This window comes from Anabrus simplex, chromosome 3 (genome assembly GCF_040414725.1).
Source record: "Anabrus simplex isolate iqAnaSimp1 chromosome 3, ASM4041472v1, whole genome shotgun sequence".
NCBI classification, from domain to species: Eukaryota; Metazoa; Arthropoda; class Insecta; order Orthoptera; family Tettigoniidae; genus Anabrus; species Anabrus simplex.
Window position 1 is genome coordinate 367,660,715 of NC_090267.1, and position 25,646 is coordinate 367,686,360.

Sequence of the window (25,646 nt, forward strand, 5' to 3'; positions counted from 1 at the left end):
TATAAGATTTAATCAAGATATAGCCTTCAAGTATTATATTGCTCAAAAAATGATCAAACGAATTTATTAAAAGGAATGCAATGTTATGTCTTACTTATATGCATACCTGCTCCTCATTTTGAAGTTTTCAGTTAAATTTTTCAAGTATATTCACACCAACAACTCAAAATCCGTAAGTCTAGTACAAATATTTAAAATAACTGAACTAATGTGGACTGCTGTTCTTAAATGCAAGATTGGTGTATAATTTGCCATATATCTCAGTTGTGGCTCTGTTTGGTCGAAGTTATGGTTTGGCATGTCTTTTACACATTAAATAATCGGTATCATTTGTGGATGTATGTTAGAAGACATGCCGAATCTTAATAATCTCATATAATACATATACACCCTGAGATTTGTTTAGAGATTAAGGTATCGAAGTTTGGGGTCATTGGTACTCATAATAACATCTCAAGACTATCTGAATAGTGGGCCTACTGTTCAAAAACAGCTACATAAATTAGTAATCTGAGTCCTATAGTACTGAAATCTGCTAGCATCAGTTATCTAGACAATGAACATAACATAAATTCAGATGCAGTAAAACATCTGTTACAAATTATAACTTTGGTGTAGTTACAAGGAATACTTGAGACAGTTACCCTGTTTGAAGGCTAACAAACAGCTGTAAGTGCCCTTCACTTGAACTAAATGGTTCAAATGATACTAATACTGATAGTGTTAGCTAATATCAGTAATATAATTAAATTCTTTTAGCTGTAACAAGTTTCCCAAAACCGATTAAGTCTTACCACACCTGGTAGTTCAACTGTCTCAAAAGGGCCAACGCTACTTGACCTCTCTTCTACCTCACTATTGTTTATAGATGAAAGAGCATCTCATTGATTGTTAAATATATTCTAAGAACACAAAAAGATTCAATGGTTTTTCTTATTTAGGCCAAAACTAAACTATATTTGAGGAGTTAGCTTCACAACAAAACTGTAAAACACCATTTCTTAAACTTTGAAATGACACACAACTTGGTCATTTTGTTCACTGCCATCTAGATTCATGAATGAATGAATTGTTGACGGATGAAGTAGACGTTTACTCAATTATGATGCATAACACAATGTTTAGAATACTCTTCTCTATTCAAGTTGTCCGAGCGGTCCTGCATTAGTTTAACGTTTCGAAAAAACACCGAAGTCGTACTTAACCTATAATCGTTATCTAGTTTCAATCACAAATGTTATTTTTTTCCTCTGCCGTTCGATATGCGTTGGCGGTGACGAGGGCGAGATGATCGTCACTTTTTAGCACGGTTTTCACCTCCTCCTACAGCTGCGTTTGTTGACGAAGACGCTGTAACTGGAGTCGCAGATCTTGAGCTGCTTGCAGACCGCGTTGGAGCATTCTTTTCTGCGGTGTTACTTGAGAGATTAACAGAACGACCGCAGCACACCTGGTGATGGTTTTCCCAATCCTTGTGTTGACAGAAAGCACCACAATACCGCGCCATATTACAACCACTGCAAGTTTCGTTTGCTTTTCTACCACAATTCCAGCAACTCTGAAAATTACAAAACCTAAGACTATAAAATATTTGCATTACTCATTTTTATACTGATTATTTCGAGAAAACTCGCTCCAGCACTGAAATATGCAAACACTGTACAATCTATAACACAAACTTGAACCCCCTTGAACATGCGAGAAAAAGAGCAGACTATTACTATTAGTATGAATTACAGTAATATTTCACTTCATCTCTCCTGTTCATATAGTCAAATACCTACCGGTACAATACTGTAGCTCTGTGCAAAACTAAGTTATTAAAAGTAGCTCTCTGTAGTTAGGGAATCTTTGATTGTTATGTGCTATACACAGTTTTCAAATGGCGAAGGATATATTCCCGTCAGGTAACCTATGACTGTTTTAACCTCAGTTCAACTAATCGTTGTTACTAATTTCCTAAGTTAGCAGTGCAAAGCAGGATAATTAGGTAACGATATTTCCTCCTGTTATGTTCCATATTGACGGAATAGCTAAAAAAAGGGAGCATCCTGTACCGTGTTACATGCGGATGACGAACTTTGCGCTAAAGCAAGAGAGGAGAGAAGTGTTCTGGAGGAAATGGGTATGAAGTTGAGCCGAAGTAAGATAGACTATCTATGCCGGGGCCTCTCAAATGCCCAAAATTTCACGCGTGCAAAACGAGGCGCAGAGCTTCTGTGCAGCGTGCATCGGTCCGACTCGGTTCGGTTCAGACTAGCGTTTTGTCTCGGGGCGACTCGGCTAAGCTCGGCTCAACTCGGCTAGGATGGTGGAGCGCTGCAGAGTGAGTGAGGAAGGGGGAAACCGGCGGAGCGAGAGAGACACGCGTTGGGAAAGAGAGAGACAGAGCTTTTGCTCCAAATCGAGGAGTAGGGGATCTGCACTCTGGTCAAATCTACCGAAGTCGTCTTATGCACCTTGCGCCGCGCAATTCACCGGTGCATTTACCCTGAGAGGCCCTGTTCTGTGCTGTAAGGTGGAACAAGAGCAAGTGTAAGCCTGTGCAATGCAAGGTGATGCCATGCAGACGTTTATCAAGTTTCATTACTTGTATTCTATTGTAGAACGAGATGGAGGGGTTGGCAATGTAAAGCGTCTTCCAGAATCCAAGCCGGGCAGAGGAACTGGCGAGAGAGGTAATAGGAAAGTGAGGGTCAAACTGAAAGTACAAATTTTCAGGATTGCCGCGAGACCAGCTAAGCTGTATGCCATTGCAATGATGCCTCTAAAGAAAGACAATTCCAGCCAGGTTAGAGGTAGGGGAGATAAGGATGCTTAAAATGACCACGTACAGGGCACACTGAAAACTATCAGTTCAGGAAGCAATATTAAGGTGTTTGGGCTATATAATGGGGAGGGGTGATGACTATGTTGTAAAGAAGATTGCACAAATGCATATTGAGGGGAAAGACAAAGAATCATGGGTACCCCGAGAAGAGGTTGATGGCACTGGTAGGATCAGACCTGATGGGGAAAATCTGAAGAATTCTTCTATTGCTGAAAAATTGCATTTCTGTTGAGGTAGGTACGGGTAATGCATACCTGGCTGGGGAAAATATGTAAAGGAAATTGTCAAGAATTTGTATTCATGAAGATGGAGAAAAGTAAATTAAAAATTACTTGAAGAAAAGTGCAGATACAGAAGCTGTTGAAGGAGAGAGGAAATATTATTGAGGTAAGATTAACGCAACTGTTGGTTGATCCATGTCTATTCTCAAATATCGATTATAGTCAGACTTCCTGGTTAAAATGGAGAAATTGTCGTAAAGAAGACTGCACTAATCCACCCTGAGGGGAAAAAATGGGCGGCTCGAGAAAATTTCCCAAAGCAAGGTATCAACATCCAAACTACGTCTCAGCTTAGCAGTGCCTTTCCTCCGAACAGACAAAATGATGCATGTTGAATTAGGGCTCCGTAATCAGTTATACCGAGAGAGAGAATCATATACTGCAAGCCACAGTATTGTACCAGAAAACATACAAGGGGCGTTTGTGGCTCGCGAGGACACAATGTTTTCAGCATAAACCTTCATTCCATTGAAATAACAGTATCTTTGTTATACGATTATATGAATTATGAATTATTATTAATATATTAGAACTAAAGAATAAGGAACAGAAATACACTGATAATGATTATAGGCGTCGCTAAATTTTAAAATATTTCACATAAATTTAAATTACTAGCAGTTGAATGCTGAAAACACTGAGTACCCTGAGACTTGAGTTTCCTTAGATACCTATATCATTTATACACAGACTACTCCAGATATACGAGGCTAGTCGCTTCATAAAGATTGCACATAAGTCTAGATAATTAAGTTTCTCCCTTGACAGTGTATAGCAACGGAGTATTCACAGACATGGCAATCTATTATGCTGGTTAAAATAAATGTTTAAAAATAATTGATGTTATATATTTAATGACAATAATAAAGATATTGCTTGTACATCCCAGTAACTACTCTGACTATTTTCAGGAGCGCTGAGATGTCGAAAATTTTGTCTAACAGGAGTTCTTTTACGTGCCAGTAAAGCTACCATTTCGAGGCTGGCGTGTTTCAGCATCTTCAAATACTAAAGAACTGAGCTGTTCCTGACCCTCTTCTTTGAATCCGGTACATGTCGAAGAAAGCATGCGCCATGTTGAGATAATAGACCCCTTGTAAGACTAGAAAGAAACACAAGTTGAATAAAAGAATTTAAAGATCAGGTACAAAGCAATATCGATACGGTTAAGTGTATAATAGAAGACAACACTAGGGAACAAAGAGAAAAGTTTGCGATAGTGGAAGGCAATACAGTGGAGATTAAGACCTTGAAAGAAAAACAGAACACTGTAGTGAATGAAATTGAAAGAAGAGATAGAGATGTAGAGAACCGCATAGCGATGGCAGAAGCATGCATACGACGAGAAGTAAGAGAAAGGCAAGGTGACACTGAGAGGCAAAGTCATGGAGGGATTTACAGTAAGGAAATCGAATTACCGAAGTTCAATGGGAAACAAACTAACCCACTAGAATTTCTGAAAATAGTAGAAAAACGGTTTGGGAAACGGATTGAGGAAGGGTTTATGGACTGGGAAGAGGCGATCGACATTATTGATCATGCTTTTGTGGGAGAGACACATTCCTGGTTTTCAGTCTATAAAAGTAACATGAAAAGTCTGAAGGAATTTAAGACGAAGTTCACAGACAAATACTGGAACGAAAACGTTCAAAGCCGTGAACGAGAAAGAGTAGTATTTGGGAAATTCAAACATAATGAGGGCGTCTCTATGATTGAGTATTTTTTGTCACATGTTATGATTTGCCAGAATTTAGACGGAATCACGTCTGATTCAGATGTAGTCAGATTACTGTTATGACATTTTCCAGACAGGGTACGCGAAGCAGCGTGTATGCAAAGTATTAAAACTATTCAAGAAATGGAGCAGTTATTGGGGAGTTTTGATGCGCTAGGAAACATTGGGTATAGAACAGGAAACGCACATAATTTTGTTCCTCATAGTGAACCAAGGGACAACAGGAGACAGCCAAACTACGAGAATCGTAATCAGTTTCAGCCAAGGCATAACGGTAGGGGTGGAGCACCTGAAAATAGAACGGGAAATGCCCAACAAGTCAGAGGACAAGTTACTAACGAGCCAAGTGTAGGTACACGATCGCAACCTTTAAACTAAATGCAGGCTGTAATGATGGGTCAGAATTCCAACCTTACCAGGAAGTAGTTAGGAACTGTGTTATGAAACTATTGCCATATGACCTAGATGTTAAGGAAGATCTTATGTGTGAACCAGATAATTATTTAGATTCGGGTGATGAAGTGATTAATCCTGTGATTAAATTAGAAGTTTGGGGGGCGTATGCTAATGCGTTAATTGATACTGGAAGTCAGAAATCATGTATTAGTTCAGAATGGTATGACTCTTTAGTTAAACAAGGTATTATGATAGAAGAGATGCCTGTTAAGTCTACATTCATTATTACAGCTGTTGGTAAAAAGTCGAAACAAATATGCAAGCAGGTTGCGGTGCCGATTTGTATAGAGGGTTTTATTTCAGTACATGTATGTTTGGTTATTCCTCACCTGGTATTTGATCTCATCTTGGGATGTGACTGGCTGACTTTGAAATCGGCTCAGCTAGATTACGATGATGCAATGGTAAATCTGAAGTGGGATAATAGGTATGTCAAACTCGAACTGAGAAATGGAATTCAGAGGAAAACGAATGTGTGTGCTATGTGGAGTGTTATTGAGGTTTCTAGATATGAGGAGAAACCCAGTGAGGGGTTTAATTTATGCCAGTTGTGGTTGAAAGAGGATCAGAAGGATGCCTTACTTGAAGCTGCGAGTAACAGTAAATTAGAGGAAGTCCAGAGGGACGAATTGTTGGCAGTGTTATGTGAACACGCTAAGATTTTTTCTAAGAAACCCAGTAAAACACATGTTTATGAACATTCTTTTTCAGTGCTGGATGACAGTCCTTTCAGCGAGCCACGGTATGCTATCCCACACAAATATGCCAAGGCAGTTGACGATCAGATACAAGCTATGTTAGCTGATGGGATAATTGAAGTGTCTAATAGCCAGTATGTAAATTCTTTAATCGTTATGCCTAAGAGTGATGGGAGCGTCAGACTTTGTATTGATGGGAGGGATATGAATAGACGTATTTGTGCTGACCAGTTAAAATCACAGACTATTGAAGAGTTAGTTCAGGGCTTTGAGGGTAAAAATGGTTTTCATCTGTTGATTTAAGAAGTAGTTTTGGGCAGATTCCTTTGAGAGTGGAAGACAGGCCTCTGACAGCATTTAGTCATAAGTACAGCTTGTATCAGTTTCAGCGCGTTCCCTACGGGACGAAGACAAGTTCTGCAGCTTTAATTAGAGCATTAAATATTGCATTAGGTGATGATACAGGTGATTTCGCCACGGTTTATATTGATGATCTGGTGATTGCGTTTAGGACCTTTGAAGAGCACTTGTGTCACTTAGAGAAGGTGTTTACTAAGTTAGAGCGTGCTGGTTTTACTTTGAAGTTAGATAAGTGTATTTTTGGTAGACAGGAGGTTACATTTTTGGGACACCGTGGATCTGCGATAGGGGTTACGCCTGAGAGTACAAGGATTGAGAAAATATTGAATACCAGTACACCTAGAAATATCAAGGAATTAAGGTCGTATATTGGAGTATGCAATTTCTTTAGACGCTTTGTACTAAGATTTGCAAACTTACTTGAGCCGTTTAGAGACTTGTTAAAATCCGGCAGTAAGTGGAGATGGACAGAAGGTCACCACAAAGCTTTTAATGATTTAAAGGAAGGTTTCAGGCAAGCAGTTGTTCTTAAGTACCCCGTGGCAAATAAGAAGAATGTGTTACTCACTGACGCATCTCACTACGGTCTGGCTGGTGTATTATGTCAAGAGGATGACAACGGAGACTTAGGAATTGTGTCATTAGCGTCTAGAGGTTTAAGTGGACCATAGAAACGGTATTCTATTACCGAGCTTGAATTCCTAGCTATTGTGTATTCCTTAAGTAAATTTAGAATGTATGTTTTAGGTGTAAAATTTGAGGTAGGTGACCTTGTTCTTTTAAGAGTTCCCATGTTATCTAACAGCGAAGATAAAATCACAAAAAAGTTTTTCCTTTTATATCAAGGACCTTATCGTATACATAAGAAACTAGGACCTTGTGCTTATAAATTATCTGACGGCGATTGCATTTTAATGGGTACGTACAACATCAGAAGTTTACGTAAATATATTACGAGTCCGGTGGATTTTCCCGTAGTGCTGGAATATAGGTCAGTGAGCAGGCCACGCTTATCTCTTATATAATATACACCTGTCGTAGCGGGAAGTGACTGCTCTCTGGTAGGTGGAGTTTCCCAAGTTTTGTTTTGCTTGCTACACGATGTGTGTGTATACGATTGACACGAGTTCATTACCAAGGTTACGTCTGTTCTCCTTATGTAATGCCATGTATGGGTTATCTGGTAATTGCATCTAATATAACGAGGATCATTAATATTGCAGTTTAAGATTTGTAAATTCCCCGTAGAATATATGAAGTCATCATAAAGACTTGCAATAATTTTACCCTAGGCTAAAATCACGTGAATGTGTTGGCGTGTGTGAAGTGATAGTCATACAGCAAGAACGTATAAACACTTGATATAGTAACACGATATATTTTGATTGTGTAAATTTTGTACAGATATAAATTGAATTGTCAAGTGTTGCATACACTGGATTCATGAAATCAGCAAGAGATGACGAACATTTGAGAAAGTGAGACATCAGAAACTCGCTAAGTTGTAATATTGTGTTTTAATGGAAATTTTGAAGTGTTATATATTATTTGTTATTAAGTTGTAGGTGGAATCATCAAGTTGTAATTTTGTAAAATAGTGTTATGTTGTATACAGTAATGAATGAATGTACAGTTGTTTTGAAAACAAGTGAAACGTAAGTGGCAAAGTGTAAGTGTGAGCCCTCAACGGAAGTACTACTTGTTTCAGGCTCAGAGGGGCGAATGTGATGTTTGGGACATCACTGCATGTTTTTAATTATTGAACTATGAAATTTTTTTTTTTTGCTAGGGGCTTTACGTCGCGCCGACACAGATAGGTCTTATGGCGACGATGGGATAGGAAAGGCCTAGGAGTTGGAAGGAAGCGGCCGTGGCCTTAATTAAGGTACAGCCCCAGCATTTGCCTGGTGTGAAAATGGGAAACCACGGAAAACCATTTTCAGGGCTGCCGATAGTGGGATTCGAACTATGAAATTAATTGATAAGATGTGTATATTTAATCACTGATAGGTCATGTTTAAATTTATATATATATATATAGGATTTTTATCATCCATTTCAATCATCATTTCATTTCTTTGTATCGCGGCTATAAAGTATTCTGAACGAACAAATTATTCGGTAAAGTATTTCAACATCATGCATATTTATAACTTGCAGTAAATTTTCCAATAGCCGTTGTGAGGTGACCAGAGTCAGCAAGCTAATTTCAGCCCAATTCCAGGAAAAGTACGTCATCTAGGTTACGAGAGACCTTACCCTCTCTACCTCATGAAGAGACAGTTGATACATTATTAACACCCACTTTTCAAACTCCGCGGGACGCTTTATTTCAGCGGGAAAGTTCAGCCTATGTGAATGAACGTAATGAAGCAACGTGATGGATTCACAGCAATACATCGGAGAAGGGATGAGACCTCGAATCTTACTGGACCGTGTGATATGGCTGATGGAAGGAGACTTCTGAACCGATATATACCACCGACAAGAGCTGGAGAGGACATTAGCATTCTTATTCACTTTCAGATTCACATTCACATTCTTATTGGACATTCTGATTCTCACTTTTGGAAGAGACTCTTACTACGATTCTACGTCTGCACGTCGGAGAAGATTTTAACTTAGTTCACTTCGCATCTGAGTATATTCTACTCAAAAGTTACTCTCATTGGGACTTGTTATTTCAATGACGAGAGGTAGTCAACGGGAGACCGGTTTTGACTAGTTAGGGGAGGAGAGCTTTTATTATGAATTTAGCTACGCTACTGTTCCGTAATACGGAAGAATACGAGTGTATTCTCTCCATGAACACAACCCATGGTGGTTTTGCATTTAAAATTAGGACTCATTACGACTTTATGTAAGGAGTACAGTAGGACGTGTTAAAGACAGGAAGTAGGACTGGAATCCAACAACAGATGAAGCAGCCGGCATGAGAGATCCACCCATCTTCAGCTTCAAGACAACAGTCTACAATTGGTGAGCTAAAGGCATAAGTTACTGCACGTCTTCGCGCAACAGTTCATTTTTAAAATTAATCTCATTCAATTTTTCTTTTGCTTCCGTAAGTTCAGATTTCCTTAAAACGCCGTTACGTCACGTTTTTCATCTTAATAAGTAGCTGTTTTAATTTGTATTTTATGAAATGATTATTAATGATTCTTAAATTCCAAGTTAGTGTACTTAATGATTTGTGTTCCGTTCACCTCACCCCTGGGAGTTTTTGAGTCTCATTACGTATTTTTATTATTATTAATTATCTACTTTTGTTTTCAAGCCATAAGCTTGAAGACTGGCGCCCTTGGGATATTGTTTAAGGAGAAACAAGGAGATATCTTTTATTTATTTTAATATTAAAGTGACCCGCCACGTTATAATTTTGTCATACATCTGTGGGCCAAGTGGGTACGTCACAGCGTAACGAAATCATTCTTTCCTAATGTACGGAGTAGACTGAAAATGAAATTAAACTTAAGTCATAATATGACAACAGGCCACGGAAAATTTCGCAAATACTTGTTTAGGTTCAAAATAACAAATGACCCTGCATGTGTGTGCGGTTAAACAAATCATCAGATAGTTGACCATATTCTTTGGGAATGTAAATTACTCAACTCCAAGAGAGGTGAACTTTGTAGAAGTGTTATAAAGTCAGTGGGCCACTGGCCGGTGGAGAATTACGAGCTCGTGGACAAACACCTAAAGGATCTTTATAAATTTATAAACAAAATAAATTTTGGCGTCTTACAACGAAATAGCAGTTATATTGAAGAGAGTCATATGTAAATAATTGTATATAATGTATTAATTAGTACTGTCGTTATGTATATATAAGTATGTAGAATTACTTTCTGTAATGGAACACGCTGTTAATAAATTATTAAAAACACACACTTGGTACTGTTTTACGGCTGGAAGCCCTTTCTGACTCCTTTCCTATGTGGGAGTAGGCTATGCATTCACTTTCGCGTGTTTTATTACTATTTGTTTTACACCGCACAGACACACGGGGGTCTTACGGTGACGATGGAATAGAAAAGGCCAGAGCCTTGAAAATGGTTTTCCGCGGTTTCCCATTTTCACACCAGGAAAATGCTGGAGCTGTACCATGGTCGCTTCCTTTCTATCCCTTCGTCGCCATAAGGCTTATCTGTGTCGGTGGGACGTAAACCAAATTTTGTGGCAACTAAAGAATTTACTGAGGATTAGATAAATGATTACCTTAATTATGCATGCTTTCAGTTTTAAGTTTCATCTTTAAACTCTTGACAAATTGTTTTTTTTAAACCATTAGAAAACAAAAACATGTTTGAAATATAATTATCAGTTGTAAATATCTTCAACATTTGTTGAAAATGCACAAGTCCGAAAGTTTCAAAGTGTCGTATTTTCAATTAAATATTTCAAGTCAATGGTCATTATCACACGGGAAATAAAGTACTATATTCAGAAGACACTCGCAAAATGCGAATAGAAATAAGTTTTTTGTTAATATTGACAAGATTAGTTTGATGGATATCTGTCCTTTTAACAAATTCCCATTTAAATATTAACAGTATGGTCAAATCCGGCATGTATCACCATTCCTAATGTATCAAAGAAATGTAGGACTGTTCTGAACATACTGAAGTTTTCGGTCACCTTAATTGACTGTTATTAGCGTAAAGTGGTTTATGAAACGGTCGGTAGTGTTAATAACCTATGTATTTTCCTGAGCTACAACACCACAATGGTGACAGCTGATTGGGGTAGATGGCGGAAAGGATGGGGAATTTTGACATGGCAATTAGGGACTGATTTTATCAGTGCAGCTCAAGAACTCCCCTCTGACCACGCAGGCGCTTTAACCACTAGTTAATATGGAACCCCAGCGTGCAGTCAAAAACATATCTGGACTAGTCTGTGGACTAAATGGTAACAAGCCTACTTTGATGATGTAAGAAAACGAGTAGAGACAAGGTGTACTGTTTAGCGGTTCGGTTATCAGCTACCATAAGACGTTTAGTGGCTTACGTTTTGCTGAGATGGTGCGGGGACAGCACTGGCCGCATCACTGCTTTCCGCTTGCTGTTGCTGCTGTTGGTTAGCAACCACCACTGCCGCCAGAGCTTCCTCCGCCGCCTGTTTGCGAGCTTCCAAGAGGAGTTTCTCCATCTTGGCCCGCTCTGTTGCCACTAGTTCACAGGCTTTGCTCTCGGCTGCAGCAACGGCTCGTTGAAGTTCAGCTACGGCTTGACGTTTAACTTCATTTACAGCTTCCTCTGAAAAAATATAATAGTGACATTTCAATGCTTATTATAACACAGATCATCCACAAGTCAGCAACTAACTCCATCGCCGTTGTACTGTATATACGAAGTACTATCCAAAAGATGTTGTCTACACACCAGGAGTTACAACTGAAAATCTACATTTTTCAAAGCACCCGTTACTTTAGGCTACCCAAGTTACTGAGCTATATGTATCTGAAGCACATTGTGGGGTCTTCCTACAATGGGTAGATCAAAATTCGGCAGGGTAGCAGTACCTAAAGGAATCCAAGAAGGATTCTGTTTTATGATTCACTCATTCACAACTTTTTCAGAGGACAAAACAGTCCTCAAGGTGTTTTCTGGAGCGGCCTGAGATATAACAGATTGGACAACGGTACATGAAAGCAGTGTATATTCGTCCTTATTGGTGTCATATTTTATCGTCAAACATAGAACTCCCATGTTTTAACATTCCGCCTATTCACCCGACTTAAAAAAAAAAACCATGGCCCCGAAGGGCCTTGTCCTACGAAGCTACCGCTGCTCAGCCTGGAGGCCTGCAGATTATGAGGTGTCGTGTGGTCAGCACGACGAAACCTCTCGGCCGTTATTCCTGGCTTCCTTGATCGGGGCCGCTATCTCACTGCCAGATAGCTCCTCAATTGTAATCACGTAGGCTGAGTGGACCTCGAACCAGCCCTCAGATCCCGGCAAAAGTCCCTGATCTGGCCGAGAATTGAACCCGGGGCCTCCGGGTAAGAGACATGCACGCTACCCCTACACCGCGGCGCCGGCATTCACCTGACTTAGCCTCCTATAAATATTCCAATGACGAAAGAACATTTTAACAGACGTCATTTTTCAGAAGCAAATGTGGTAAGACCAACTTTACAGGAGGTATTACGGGAGCTTGCAAATGCGGTTTTCAAAAGTGCTCCCAGAAACTTGACCAACCCTGAAAAAAGTGTGTAGTCACCGAAGCGGACTTATTTGAGCGTGATTATGCATCTGTTTTTTAAAGTATTCACAAAATGGAACTATACACAAAGTCCTCGGACATTAGGATATTCAGTTAAACTCATTCGATCACAATAGTATTGAACGGCCTTCGAGGGCTCATTTTTTGGTCTAAATATACAATATCCACCAAAACAGAAGTAATAAATTAAAATCAAGATCACTGTTAGATTAGTGACACAAAAACGTTTGTGTGCCATTTTAACACGTGAGAACACTCTTCACGATATGGCAGCGTTCACTTCTTAAAACACGTAGCAGTGACACGAGGAGGCTTAACAGGAATGGTGTACTTTTCCGACGGGATAAGAATTTGATTCGATTTGAACTCTGTTGGTGCCACAGCGGCTAGTTAATTAGTTTTTCTTAAGTTTTAAACTTTTGTAGTTTCTATCATTACATTATTCTCCTTAGAGCTTATGACCATTTGATTTGGGATGCAAGTGTAGACAGGCGACTACAAATTAGGTCTTTGCCCGAGGTAAGAAAAAGTATAGGCTAGGCCTTAACCCTTTCAGACCGAGTACGCACAATTGTGCGGGTTCGTATTTTAGTTATCCCTGACCGTATTTGATGTTTTTTCGGCGCTACACCGGACTGCAGTGATTGTGCAGGACACGTGGCATGTATTTCAATTGATTTTAGCATGCGCTTGACCGCCAGGGCGAAGGAAGAAGAGTTTAAAAAGCACAGTTGATCGGCGAGATGGCAGGAAGCAGTAGTGCTAAAAGTATTTATTTACTGCGTTTATATTAATCTAGAAGCTTTACTGAATACCGGAATATATTCAATGAAGTGTGTACATTGGTTAGTGAACGTAAATTTTGAAGCTACACCATCGTACGTGATACAACGAGGTTTTGAATTTTGATACGCACAATTGTGTGGGTCCTGTTTTTCGGATGTTAGTTTTTATTTTGTAAAATAAACTATTAATATGTGTATTGAGCAGCATTTTAGTCAGTTCTTGGCGTACAAACAAAAATTCACACCTCCAGTTTTCTTTCAGGTCTGAAAGGGTTAAAGAGAGTTGCTATGACTAATTCTACTACTGCTAACTACTATTACTCACCTGCCCGTCGTTTGACTTCCGCTACTCGGTCCTCGGTCACTCGGATGGTTTGAGCCATGATTTCTCCTGCCGTACGTTTGATGTCCCGCGCCTCGCTGGCATCTCCAGGGTTAGGTCTCCGCAACCATTCGGACCCTGGCCCGGAACCGTTCTCAGAAGCACTGCCCGAACTTCGATGCTGGAGAATAGCGAGCGCTCGTTTCGTCTTCTCAACCATACTCAAGATACAGTTCAGCATCTGAAATAAGATCACTCTAGATATTTTTGATAACATTTTATTTTTGGTATATATACTTCAATACATATTATCCAAATAAGTAAATACCTACGAAAGATAAGTTTTTAATTTTATTTAAATCAGGACTCCAACAAGCTAGAAGCTCACATTCAGGGGCAGTGTACATATTAAATTCAAAATTACATCATGGTATTAATTCTGAGAAACATTAAATCATAATGATAAAGACAGTCGATTATACAATTGCTAGTAGTAATACAATTTCAACACAAGTTCATAATTTATTAGTGCGAATATTATTTTCTAAACACTGTATAATTAAGAAGGTGGCCGTCCCCAGGACATGGACGTGGATGAGTCGGATTTGTCCCCAATGACGTTCCATTCTTGGTTTGCAGTATATCTTTTACATATCTAGTGCAAGTGAAGTGCAATCAAAAGCGTCGAACAAATGCCCCTTACAAGGCTGACACTTCTTTGTGTTTCTCTTAAAACGGCAATCACTATCACTAGCAGACGAGTGTGGAGCCACTGGGCTCCAGGCGAGTCTAGAATTTTCACTCGCTTGTGCAATTTTCACATTCCTGGTCAATTTTTATGCTCTTTTTAACCTGACAATATTAGACGTTGAAACCTGGAATCTTTTCTTTCCCGGCTTTTACGGACCTTTTTTTGTCAATCGCAGGTTACATAACTCAAGGTGTTTTGTACGTAACAGTTTATATCCTGATCACACACACGAGACCTGCAATTTTACGTGGAATCCGATTCACAGGAACGAAACATTTCATTTAGAAACCCATATGAATTGACCGGGATTCAAACCGCAGCCACCTTAGTGAGAAGGCAGTGACCCCAGCTGAGTCTAGTATTGCTTGTAGTTACTTACTGTATGTCCCTTTCACCTTAAGTAATTAAGTACTGGTTAAGACTGAAAATCGGAACAGGAGATGCAGTTTTAAGCAAGCCACATCGGTATCAAATTTAAACGTTCCTCAGAGGGTTACTGGGTAGACGCGGTAAAGAACAATCTGGGCGGCATATGAAAGAGGTAGGCCTACTTCTGGGAAAGAAATCTACGTAGAAAAACACGAGATTGTGTAGAAAAGCAGAAAAACGATCAAGAAAAACAGCAAAGCTAAATGGCTCTGACTTTCTGACCCGAAGTTATTGGGTTGGAACTCGACCAAGACCAGTAGTATTTAAAAGTTCTCCACCTACAAGAAAACCTGCGGGACAAAATTACGGCACTGTGGCGTTTCCGAAAATCGTAACATGGGACATAAAACCAATATCATCATCATCATCATCATCATGAAACAAACAGTTTGGGTAGAGTGTATTAGCAGAGTTCAGTGTTAAGTATAATAGGGAGCAAAATCTTAACTGAAAGAAGAATGAAAATGCTTATATTGGTCTTACACCTTACTACCTACCTTTTTGGTTCTTCGAAGACGCCGAGATGTCGGAAACGTTTCCCCGTAGGAGATCTTCTACGTACCGGTAAAGTTATTGGCACAAGATGGAGTATCTGAGTACATTCACTCTGCGCTGGACTGAGTCGGGAACGAAACCACCAACCTGGGCTCAGAAAGCCAGTGCTGTACCCACTGAGCCACGCATCCCGGTTAGAGAAATCCTATTTCTAGGTTAATGGGGGTTTACAAAAATAAAATTATACGGAAATAAGATAAGAAAGTTAAATGTATTTTATTAGATAAAGACAGGGAAGCAGAGGACCGTGATGAGACAAGAAAAGTCCGAAGGCAAATATTCTACATGAATAAGGATACATGTAGAAGGGACTTAACACTCTTCATAAGTTATAAGAAGAGCAAAAGAATTGTGTAACATCGTTAGAAACAAGAGGAGGGTGAAGGTGTAGAAAGAAACTTCGTGTAAGTACACTGATGTTCATAAAAACAGAACACCTTTAAAGACTAGAGTTCATAGTCACAGGACATGTTCATTAGTAAGTTCTGCAGAAACAGTTAGCATTTCAGTCACTTAGGTTCAGCATGTGCCCTGTTGCCTAGTAGGCACTGGGTCCTCCATGGGCACTGATAACTTGTTCCATGAGTGATGGCGAACCAAAATGCTGCCATCATTTTCAAACAAACAGAACCTGGATTCGTTCGAAAACACTATCTGCTGCCATTCCTGTCCCCAGTGATGTCGTTCTATACACCATTGCAGTCTAGCATGTTTATGCACATTAATCAAAGGTAGGCGGAGAAATAGACGACGCGCCGGTAACCCAGACCATAATAAACGGCGGACTGTCACTCCTGATAGTGTACGATGTGTTACACTGTTCCACTGTTGCGCCAGAGCCGAGGAGGACGCAGATCTGTCCTGCAATGCCATTTGGATGAGGTGTCGATCTTCTCGGGGGGTGGTCTGGGTGGTGTGACCAGACTCATCTCGTCGTGTTCTACGGCCTTCTGTGAACAATTCTGTACACACCCGTTGCACTGCTCACACACTTAGTCGCACACGAGCAGCAATTTACCGGATGGATGTATCACGTTCTCTCATGCCAATGAAAATATGAAATGGCTTATGGCTTTTAGTGTCGGAAGTGTCCGAGGACATGTTTGGCTCGATTTGACGCCCATATGCGACCTGCGCGTCGTGATGAGGTTGAAATGATGATGAAGACAACACATACACCCAGCCCGCGTGCCAGCGAGATTAACCAATGAAGGTTAAAATTCCAGACTCTGCCGGGAATCGAACCCGGGACCCCTGTGACCAAAGGCCAGCACGCTAACCATTTAACCATGGAGCCGGACACTCATGCCGATAATGTTCCCTCTTTCAAACTCACTCATTTGACGGTACGTCTGCGAGGCATCGTGTATGTCTGCTCAAGTCACACTAATCCATTACCTTCGGTTTATAATACTACGAGAGCCGTAGGCACATTTTAGCAGTCGGTGGTAGTGCGCCGAGATATCGATGTGGACCTTGAACCTGAGGGCCGGCAGGTTCAAATGCTATTCTTCAGAACATACTAATGCACATGTCATGTGAATATGAACTTCCTGTCTTTAGTCTTTCAAGGTGTTCTGGTTTATAAGAACATGAGTGTATGTGCATGAAAAGGTATTCTAAACTCTAAAACTTTGTCACTGTAGGTTAGAGCATAGAATATATGCAAGATATCCTCTGCTTGTCGTAAGAAGCTACTAAGCTGCTAAAAGGGGTTATCAAGGCACGTTAAACTTAGGAGAGCGGGTTGATGACCACGGGGTAGCTAGCTGAATACGCCATTGCTTCCATTTATTTATGCTAGGAACCTTACTTTCATCTTTCCGATCTGATGCCTCTTGTTGGACACTTATTCTTTTCCGAATGATGATATTAGGCTTGCGAGGCTTAGGAAGTCTTTGAATCTAACGCCCTGGTGGCCCTTCGCTTACTTTTGTCCAAAACTAAATTCTTTGAGGCATTAAAACCCCTACTTCTTCTCTTCTCCTTGAAACAGTAACTACAAACACTAGCAATATTAAAGTTAATTTACGCACTGGAATTAATAAAATCTATATGTGAATGATTATTACAAACTATTTCCAGGAAAGATTTATGGAATAGACACGAGTAATTTATATTTTAATTGATTTTTATAATACTTTTCTTTTGTTTGGTATATACTATTTGTATTATGAATTAAAAATAACTAGGTGCATGTATCTGTGACGATTACAATAAATGATTATCCACCCTCCAGTCGCTGGTCACCCGTGATTGCGAGAGACGAGTTGTAATATTATTGCAACCTCGTTGGTCCACCATTTGTAATTTAACTCACCGAGCTCGATAGCTGCAATCGCTTAAGTGTGGCCGGTATCCGGTATTTGGGAGATAGTGGGTTCGAACCCCACTGTCGGTAGCCCAGAAGATGGTTTTCCGTGGTTTCCCACTTTCACACCAGGCAAATGCTGGGGCTGCACCTTAATTACGGGCATGGTCGCTTCCTTCCTACTCCTAGCCCTTTCCTGTCCCATCATCGGCAGAAGACCTATCTGTGTCGGTGCGACGTAAAGCAACTTGTGACAAAAGTAACTTAACGCATACTACTTGCATCATAGTTGGGTGTCATTTGTAATTTAAACAACTATACAAAACTTGAATTTTTGAAACGAATACAATGAATATAATAATTTGAAATATCTGTAATTTGGCCACCAGAGTTCACACAAATGGATCTTTCAAATATAGATAGAGCATGAAACATTTTCCCTTCTCTCTCAGGTCGTGTATATGAAATGAATAAAATCCACTACGGGCCTTACCTAACCCTCTGAAAACGATTAAACCTCCACAATGATTTGGGAATAAATTAGCTGTGTTCTAAATGGCACACGGTTCCGTTTCATCAGACTATTGTAACACACATACACACAGCCCTTCAAACAATAAATGCACTGTTCGTATAAATACAAATATAAAGCTGAAAAAACACACGAGAAATCAGGCACTGCGATCTACTACCATTTCTAGCAATAGTACAAGCGACGGCGAAGAACGTTAACGGCAATACACTTCAATACTTTGTGCAATATGTACGGTTTTCAGGGGTTGTTCCACTGACATATTGTATCCTGATTGAGATCACCTTTGTTATACTGAACCGTTCTTATCCACTCACTGATCTGAATGCTGTTATAATCATACTGTTCACTTTTCAAAAAACACACGTTGTGTCTTTCACAAGACTTGTCTACGACTGAAAGCACGCGTACGCTGTAGCAGTTCAACAACACATACAAGTCAACAGACAATAGCCAACAGATACTGGACCGCTTGAAGAACAAGCGTATATAGACCTCAAGTTGTCACGACGTACACCACGTGGGTAACGCTTTCCAATCCGGAGAGAAACATTTGCCACAACCCTCGAACGATATCATCCCGCGGAGACACACACTGAAATTGTACTTTGGGTCCGTTGCTGACAAACTGATGCAATATTCTTGGCTGAGTCCATAGTCATAGAAGTGAATCGTACAAGTTTCCCTTGTTATGCCTGTCCTCTATAAACAGCTTTGCTATTCCCAATTACTGTGCACATTTAAAAAATATCTGCTATGGACAATTTTTCAGCCTCTACATTTAACATATTAAATGAGTAATTTTTTTTTTTGCTAGGGGCTTTACGTCGCACCGACACAGATAGGTCTTACGGCGACGATGGGATAGGAAAGGCCTAGGAGTTGGAAGGAAGCGGCCGTGGCCTTAATTAAGGTACAGCCTGGTGTGAAAATGGGAAACCACGGAAAACCATCTTCAGGGCTGCCGATAGTGGGATTCGAACCTACTATCTCCCGGATGCAAGCTCACTGCCGCGCGCCTCTACGTGCACGGCCAACTCGCCCAGTAATGAGTAATTTAACACATTAGTAGACGAATAAGTTTGATTGGCGTTTATAAAAGTAGGAAAGATCACAATATGAAGATAAAGTTGGAATTCAAGAGGACAAACTGGGGAAAATATTCATTTATAGGAAGAGGGGGTTAGAGATTGGAATAACTTACCAAGGGAGACGTTCAATAAATTTCCAATTTCTTTGAAATCGTTTAGGAAAAGGCTAGGAAAGCAACAGATAGGGAATCTGCTACCTGGGCGACTGCCCTAAATGCAGATCAGTATTCACTTATTGATAAATATAATGCGCGGGAGTGTGATATATGTACAGTACTATCACAAAGTAACCTATTCTATTTTATTCCATCCTATCATTTTCACGCCTTTTATGGCCTTTCCCATGAAGGTTCGGATATCTTGCTACTTGTTTCTATTATTAATGTTCAGAGAAATTGATCACTTTGTTATTTTTCCCTTTATAACAACAATTGCCACTACCACGACGGCGACCACCACCACCACCACCACCAGCAGCAGCGACATCTATTGTGGTATTAAAATACAGGAGAAGAAAATATGAGAGAGAATTTTGGTGGGTAGATTCTTAACCCAGTCACCTCGGTAGATGAGTAAGGTCCGCCATTTCTTAAATGTAACATCCTTGCCATATCTATTGTTTTTTGTAATACGGCTAAGTACTATGTATATTCAGTACTTCAATACGGTGCTGGGACATGGGTACTCAAGAGCAACACCATAAGAAAAGTGGAAGCCTTTGAGATGTGCAACTTCCGACGGATGATGCAGGTTTAATGGACAGTTCACTTCTCCAATGCAGTGATAATGAAAGACAAAGAAGGATCGAGAACGAGTTAGCATAGTCAAGAAGAGGAAGATAACTTACTTAGGACGTATGTATTATGAGGAGGGACAAGTACCACCTCCTAAGACTGATATTGTAAGGCAAAGTCGATGACCGATGAGGCCAAGGTAGAAGAAGACACTCTCGGCAGAGAAACTTAATGGTTTACAGGTATGGATTCAGAAACTTTGCAGAAGATCGAACGAACTTCACGAAGATTGTAGCCCAATTTCTCTAAAGGTGAAGAAACCTAAAGAAGATTGTTACCTCTGCAAGTACTTTCGATGACGAAAGTTCTGATAATTTGACTTTCTTTCGTCGATTTACATAACAAGCCCCAGAATGTCCACATTGGTCCTCCTTTGAATTCACAGCGGCAGCAACCAGGGTGAACAGACGTCCGGATTTTGGAGGACATTCCGTCCTTTTCAGACCATGTCCTCTTATTTCCCTGGCGTTTAAAACATGAATATTGAAAATTGAGCTTTTCCTGGCACGATACTTAATATCCTCACGGGAAAAAAGACCATTCATATATATTAAGGTTGGTACTCTTGGGCCCTAGACTCATTTCTACAGCAAATGTTGGCTGTCCTATTGAGCATTGTTTCCGGCAGTTCCGTCACTGTTTTGTCTCGCGCTCTTAATTATAGTTGGTTGCATTTGGTTGCAGTGATAATTTGAGAGCTAAGTATTCCAAAGTTTGTTAATGGTGGGACTGATCGTGAAGAGAGATGTGAATTGTGCGATTGCTTTCTTTCTGTGGTCAACAAAGGTTCTGAAGATTTGGATCGCCAGTTGCCTACTTGAAAAAATGGGGAGGGATCTTCAAATGCTATTTTTTAATGTTAAGAAACTTAATGAAAAATTGAGTGCAGTTAAAAATGCCACAATAAGTTTCTGTGATTGTTTTGTATACTCTTATTACTGGAAAACATGAACATACTGAGGTAGTTCTATGGATTTATCACAAGTATGATTATAATGAGGAAAACATCTCGTATTGTTTTTACACCCACCATTCAAAAAGATAGGAGCCAGGGGTTATAAAATAAAAACCTGTACCGTTATTTCAAAAGTATTGCGCAGTACTCTTTAGACACTTGTCCCACTGCGACACAAGGTGGTGAATGGCCGTCTCGTAGAATTCATGGGGCTGCGTTGTGAACCAGTTCCGAACGTACTGCTTGACGTCGTAGTCCGAGGTAAATAGTTTGCCACTCAGAGCCTTCTTTAGCTCAACTTGGGTTTTTTGGATCGTGGTGACCCTACATGCTTCCACCGGAGACTTTGTCGTTTTGACTCGAGTTCGAAGTGATGACACCATGTCTCGTCTCGAACGACCACTCGTGACAGGAACTCATCCCCTTCTTTGGCATAGCGCAGCAGATGTTCAAGAGAGAGGTCCATTCGAGCTGGTTGAATACTGCGAGGCACCCATTGGGCGCACTTTTAGCGAAATTTTAGTCTGTCATTAATGATGGCGTGAACACTTCCGACGATCACTCCGACCTCTGCGGTTATGGTTGCTACCGTAACTCGCCGGTCTTGTATAATGAGGGGATCCACCTGCTCGACAATGGACTCGGTTATGCGGTGTGGCGTTCCAGACCGTGCATTGTCGGCCAACGACATCCGTGCTCCCCTGAATCGTTTGTCCTGCGCCTTGACACTTGCAACGGACATGAAGTGTTTTCCGTACACTTGTACCTTTCCTCGATGACTTTTCTTTCTCTTTTCTTTTCTTGCTCTTGTTTTAAAGCCTCCATTTCACTGTTGTCAGCACGACTGGATGCAGTGGACTATCAACGACTGCACTTGCTCGTTCTGTCGTCACGTGGTGTGCACCCATGTCCCTTCAGCGGCGAGTTTAGGACCTCAGCGCTCTTATAGGGACCGCATTTCTTCCGCAGGCAATTGCATTACGATCGTTTCAGCTGTTTTAATTTTATAGCCTCCGGCTAGTTTCTTTTTGAATGACCCTCATATATTGTGAATAATTCATATTAACTTATTTTGTAAGATAATAAGCACCTTTTACAGTAGTGGTCTTCAAAGCAATATTTTCGAGTACAAAGCAGTGTTGTTACGGAGGTTTCGAAGTACCCGTTGTCCTCCTTGTTTATAAAATGTTCTTTTTTTCACCATTTTGTCCTCCAAACGCATTTTGTCATGTAGTCACCCCTCACAGTAACGTACTCGGACTGGAAGTGTTTAAGAATATGTAAATAAGTAAGTGAGAGTGATGTAGGAGGTAAGGCTTGTAATAATGTACATTTAGGTAAGAAAAACTTCACAGAGCGAGATTAAGGGTGCGGTCGACTGCAAAAAGAAACGTATGAGAAAGGATGAAGAAAGCTCAACATGGATGGTAGGGAAATAATTTTTTTTTTTGCTATTTGCTTTACGTCGCACCGACACAGATAGGTTTTATGGCGACGATGGGATAGCAAAGGCCTAGGAGTTGGAAGGAAGCGGTCGTGGCCTTAATTAAGGTACAGCCCCAGCATTTGCCTGGTGTGAAAATGGGAAATCACGGAAAACCATCTTCAGGGCTGCCGACAGTGGGATTCGAACCCACTATCTCCCGGATGCAAGCTCACAGCAGCGCGCCCTTAACTGCACGGCCAACTCGCCTGGTGATTTCATTATTCATTCATTTGATGGAAAGTATGACGTGTCGGAAATACTCTAAAAATATATATAAGTCCTTCATATTCAATTAATGGATAGGAAACGAAGGGGTGCGTCTGGAGATATAGCTTAAGTATGCTTTATCTCCTACCACAACAAAAACTAGGCGTTTTCTAAACAGTTTTGCAATTGAAAAGTAAGCGTTTTGACACACTGAAGTAAAGTTATTTTATCGCGCGTTTGGTTTAAAGTGACTTTACTCCTCACTTCTAGGCCTTTGGCACAATGCACAGACAGAGCGTTAGGAGAATCAGCCTGTTTATCACAGGCTATTCCTATATCGCTAGGTAATTCAGGGTCTCAACTTTATGTCACAACAATAAATTTAGCGCGATGATGCAACCTCTCCCTGCGGGTCTCGTGCTCCGAGCGTCCGATTACGCGCACTAACTACACTTCGGAGCACCGTAGCCCGTGAACGCGTCGACCTCTGTAAAGGATTTTGGTCTCGTTTATTCATAAATAGACAGGCTAACAAGTATAAGTGGCATTATAGCGAATACAAGTAGACAACTTATGAATAAATGATTGTGAACATTGAAAATTTGCAACACAACTTCCTTTCACGGTTTTTATATAGATATAATCATTCACCATTCGCCAATCAAATTATACACTATGTCGAGAGTTTGGCAATTCAAACACAATGGTGAAAGAATCAGGGAAATATTTCCATCCGATCAAAAGTTATGTGTTGGTGAAGTTAGTAAATTAACTCCACGACGCCGATGCCATCGCATTCAACTCCATGAGAGAGGGCCATGAGGAACAGCGACTGTATCTAACGCGTATGGATGATGTAGAAGGTTAATGGAATTTGAATTAATGTACAACATTTGCCGTGTTTGTATGTCAAGCATCTTTATAAGCTAAGAGCATTGTTTTAAGAAGAAGTACAGCTGGTCAACCATCCTCTCTTACCACTAATCAGAGGGAAAGGAAGCATTTCCGGTGCTTAGAAGAATGAAGGCAACGGTGAAAGAAAGGTAAGGCCCATGCAAGTCGTCAAAACGAAAGGCACGATAGGCTTCGAAAACCTGCTTAATACCATCTGAGTCAGAAGAGAACAAAAATTGACCAAGGGAGGACGTATAGAAACGTTTAAAGTGAGGAGAATGGCCCAAGTAAGTGGAAGCAATGCCAGCCTAAGCTAGGGCCCATAGTCGCCAAACCACGCTCCAAAGTCGAAAGCCTCTGGAGGTTCCTCTTAGTCACCTCCTGCGACGAGCGGGGGATACCGTGGATGTATTCCCACCCCCTCCCCACCCACAGGGATTAATTCGAAGTATACTATTCATGAAAAGCCTATTTCGTCTTGCACTGTAAATTGAGTATCAGTTCTTTCGTCGCAGGCGGACAATTATTACGCCAAAAACTCCCGCGGCCTTTTATACAACTCAGCTTTCACTAATTTTTAAACATATGTTTTTTTTCATTGAACTGACATTTCTGTTAGCCTATGATACTATATAAATATTATGTACGGTATGTAACTTGTGCACCGTGATCTTTTTTCTTTTTTTGCACTCGTATACTTTAAGTACTCTGCTAATGCATCGTGCTTAAATCTTTCCACTCATGGAAATAAAGTTTCAGTTTACGGAAAAGTTGTATAAATAACTATTGTAAGTAAATACACTAAACACTTAAACATGAGACAACCGAGCTCGATAGCTGCAGTCGCTTAAGTGCGGCCAGTATCCAGTATTCGGGAGATAGTAGGTTCGAACCCCACTGTCGGCAGCCCTGAAAATGGTTTTCCGTGGTTTCCCATTTTCACACCAGGCAAATGCTGGGGCTGTACTTTAATTAAGGCCACGGCCATTTCCTTCCCACTCCTAGCTCTTCCCTGTCCCATCGTCGCCATAAAACCTATCTGTGTCGGTGCGACGTAAAAAAAGAAAAAAACGAGACAAATGGATTAGCGTGTGTATCAGAGTTGCCCGTCTTCAAACAGCCATCGTCCTCCACCGGGATCGAATTCATTGGCAATACGTTAGCTCGCTCTAGTACAGGAGATAGAAAACTGAAATAGTTGAATACTCACCACGTGTATATTCTTCCACTCGTCGTCCCCCTGGCGGCGGTCAGCCAGCAGATCGGGCTGGTGAGGGGCGGGTGGATAGCCAGGGTATCCATACTGTTGTGGATAGTCGGATGAGGGATGGAGATGTGGTGGGGGCGGCACATGAGGGTGCGAGCCTGCTCCCGGCGAGAAGAGCAAACCGCCTCCGGGGGGCATCAACAGGTGCGGGTGATGGCGCTTCGGGGCAGGTATATATTCGGCGTCGGCTGAACCCGGCAGACCGTTCTCGTAATAGCTAAAACATACAAAGACAGAAACGTTTTAGGGTAAGGTCTATTGAGAGATGAGTGTGGTATACCACGCAATCCTAAAAACAAGAGTTGAGTGGACTAACATACAGCTATTACGTAGTTCGTAAAGGTTGTTTGATGTATTACAAGCCTGCGAAATTTCTTCTCTCGATTCCTTAGGAGTCGATTTTTAGCTACCCAGGGAAATTACCTCGGATAGAGTACGGGTACATTAGTCGATATGATATAAAGAATAATGAAATCGAAATATTGGCAACGTGTACATAAGGTACATAAAACAACGACGCAGTGCAAGCCGATCGAAGTACAGTAGTTTAATAGCCTGAGGAAACCTCAACTCTAAACGTACAGCTCAGGCTTTCACGGCGTACGTCGCGGTAAATTTAGAAGACATTTTCAAGGACTATATGCTATGGCTCATTTGGGTTCGTAGCTCTCTGTGT

General features: G+C 40.7%; 1 protein-coding gene across 1 annotated transcript in view; it reads right to left on the bottom strand.

The window, feature by feature from the left end:
* Positions 1-1,294: 1,294 nt before the first annotated feature.
* The window catches only part of LOC136866809 (protein CBFA2T1), a 208,508-nt gene continuing 184,156 nt past the window's right edge, over positions 1,295-25,646 (bottom strand). The window contains exons 6-9 of the mRNA XM_068226853.1: positions 24,914-25,187; positions 13,702-13,939; positions 11,374-11,621; positions 1,295-1,558 (exon numbers count right to left, since the gene is read on the bottom strand). Of these exons, the coding sequence (XP_068082954.1) occupies positions 1,295-1,558; positions 11,374-11,621; positions 13,702-13,939; positions 24,914-25,187 (1,024 nt within the window). The remainder of the gene's footprint in view (positions 1,559-11,373; positions 11,622-13,701; positions 13,940-24,913; positions 25,188-25,646) is intronic.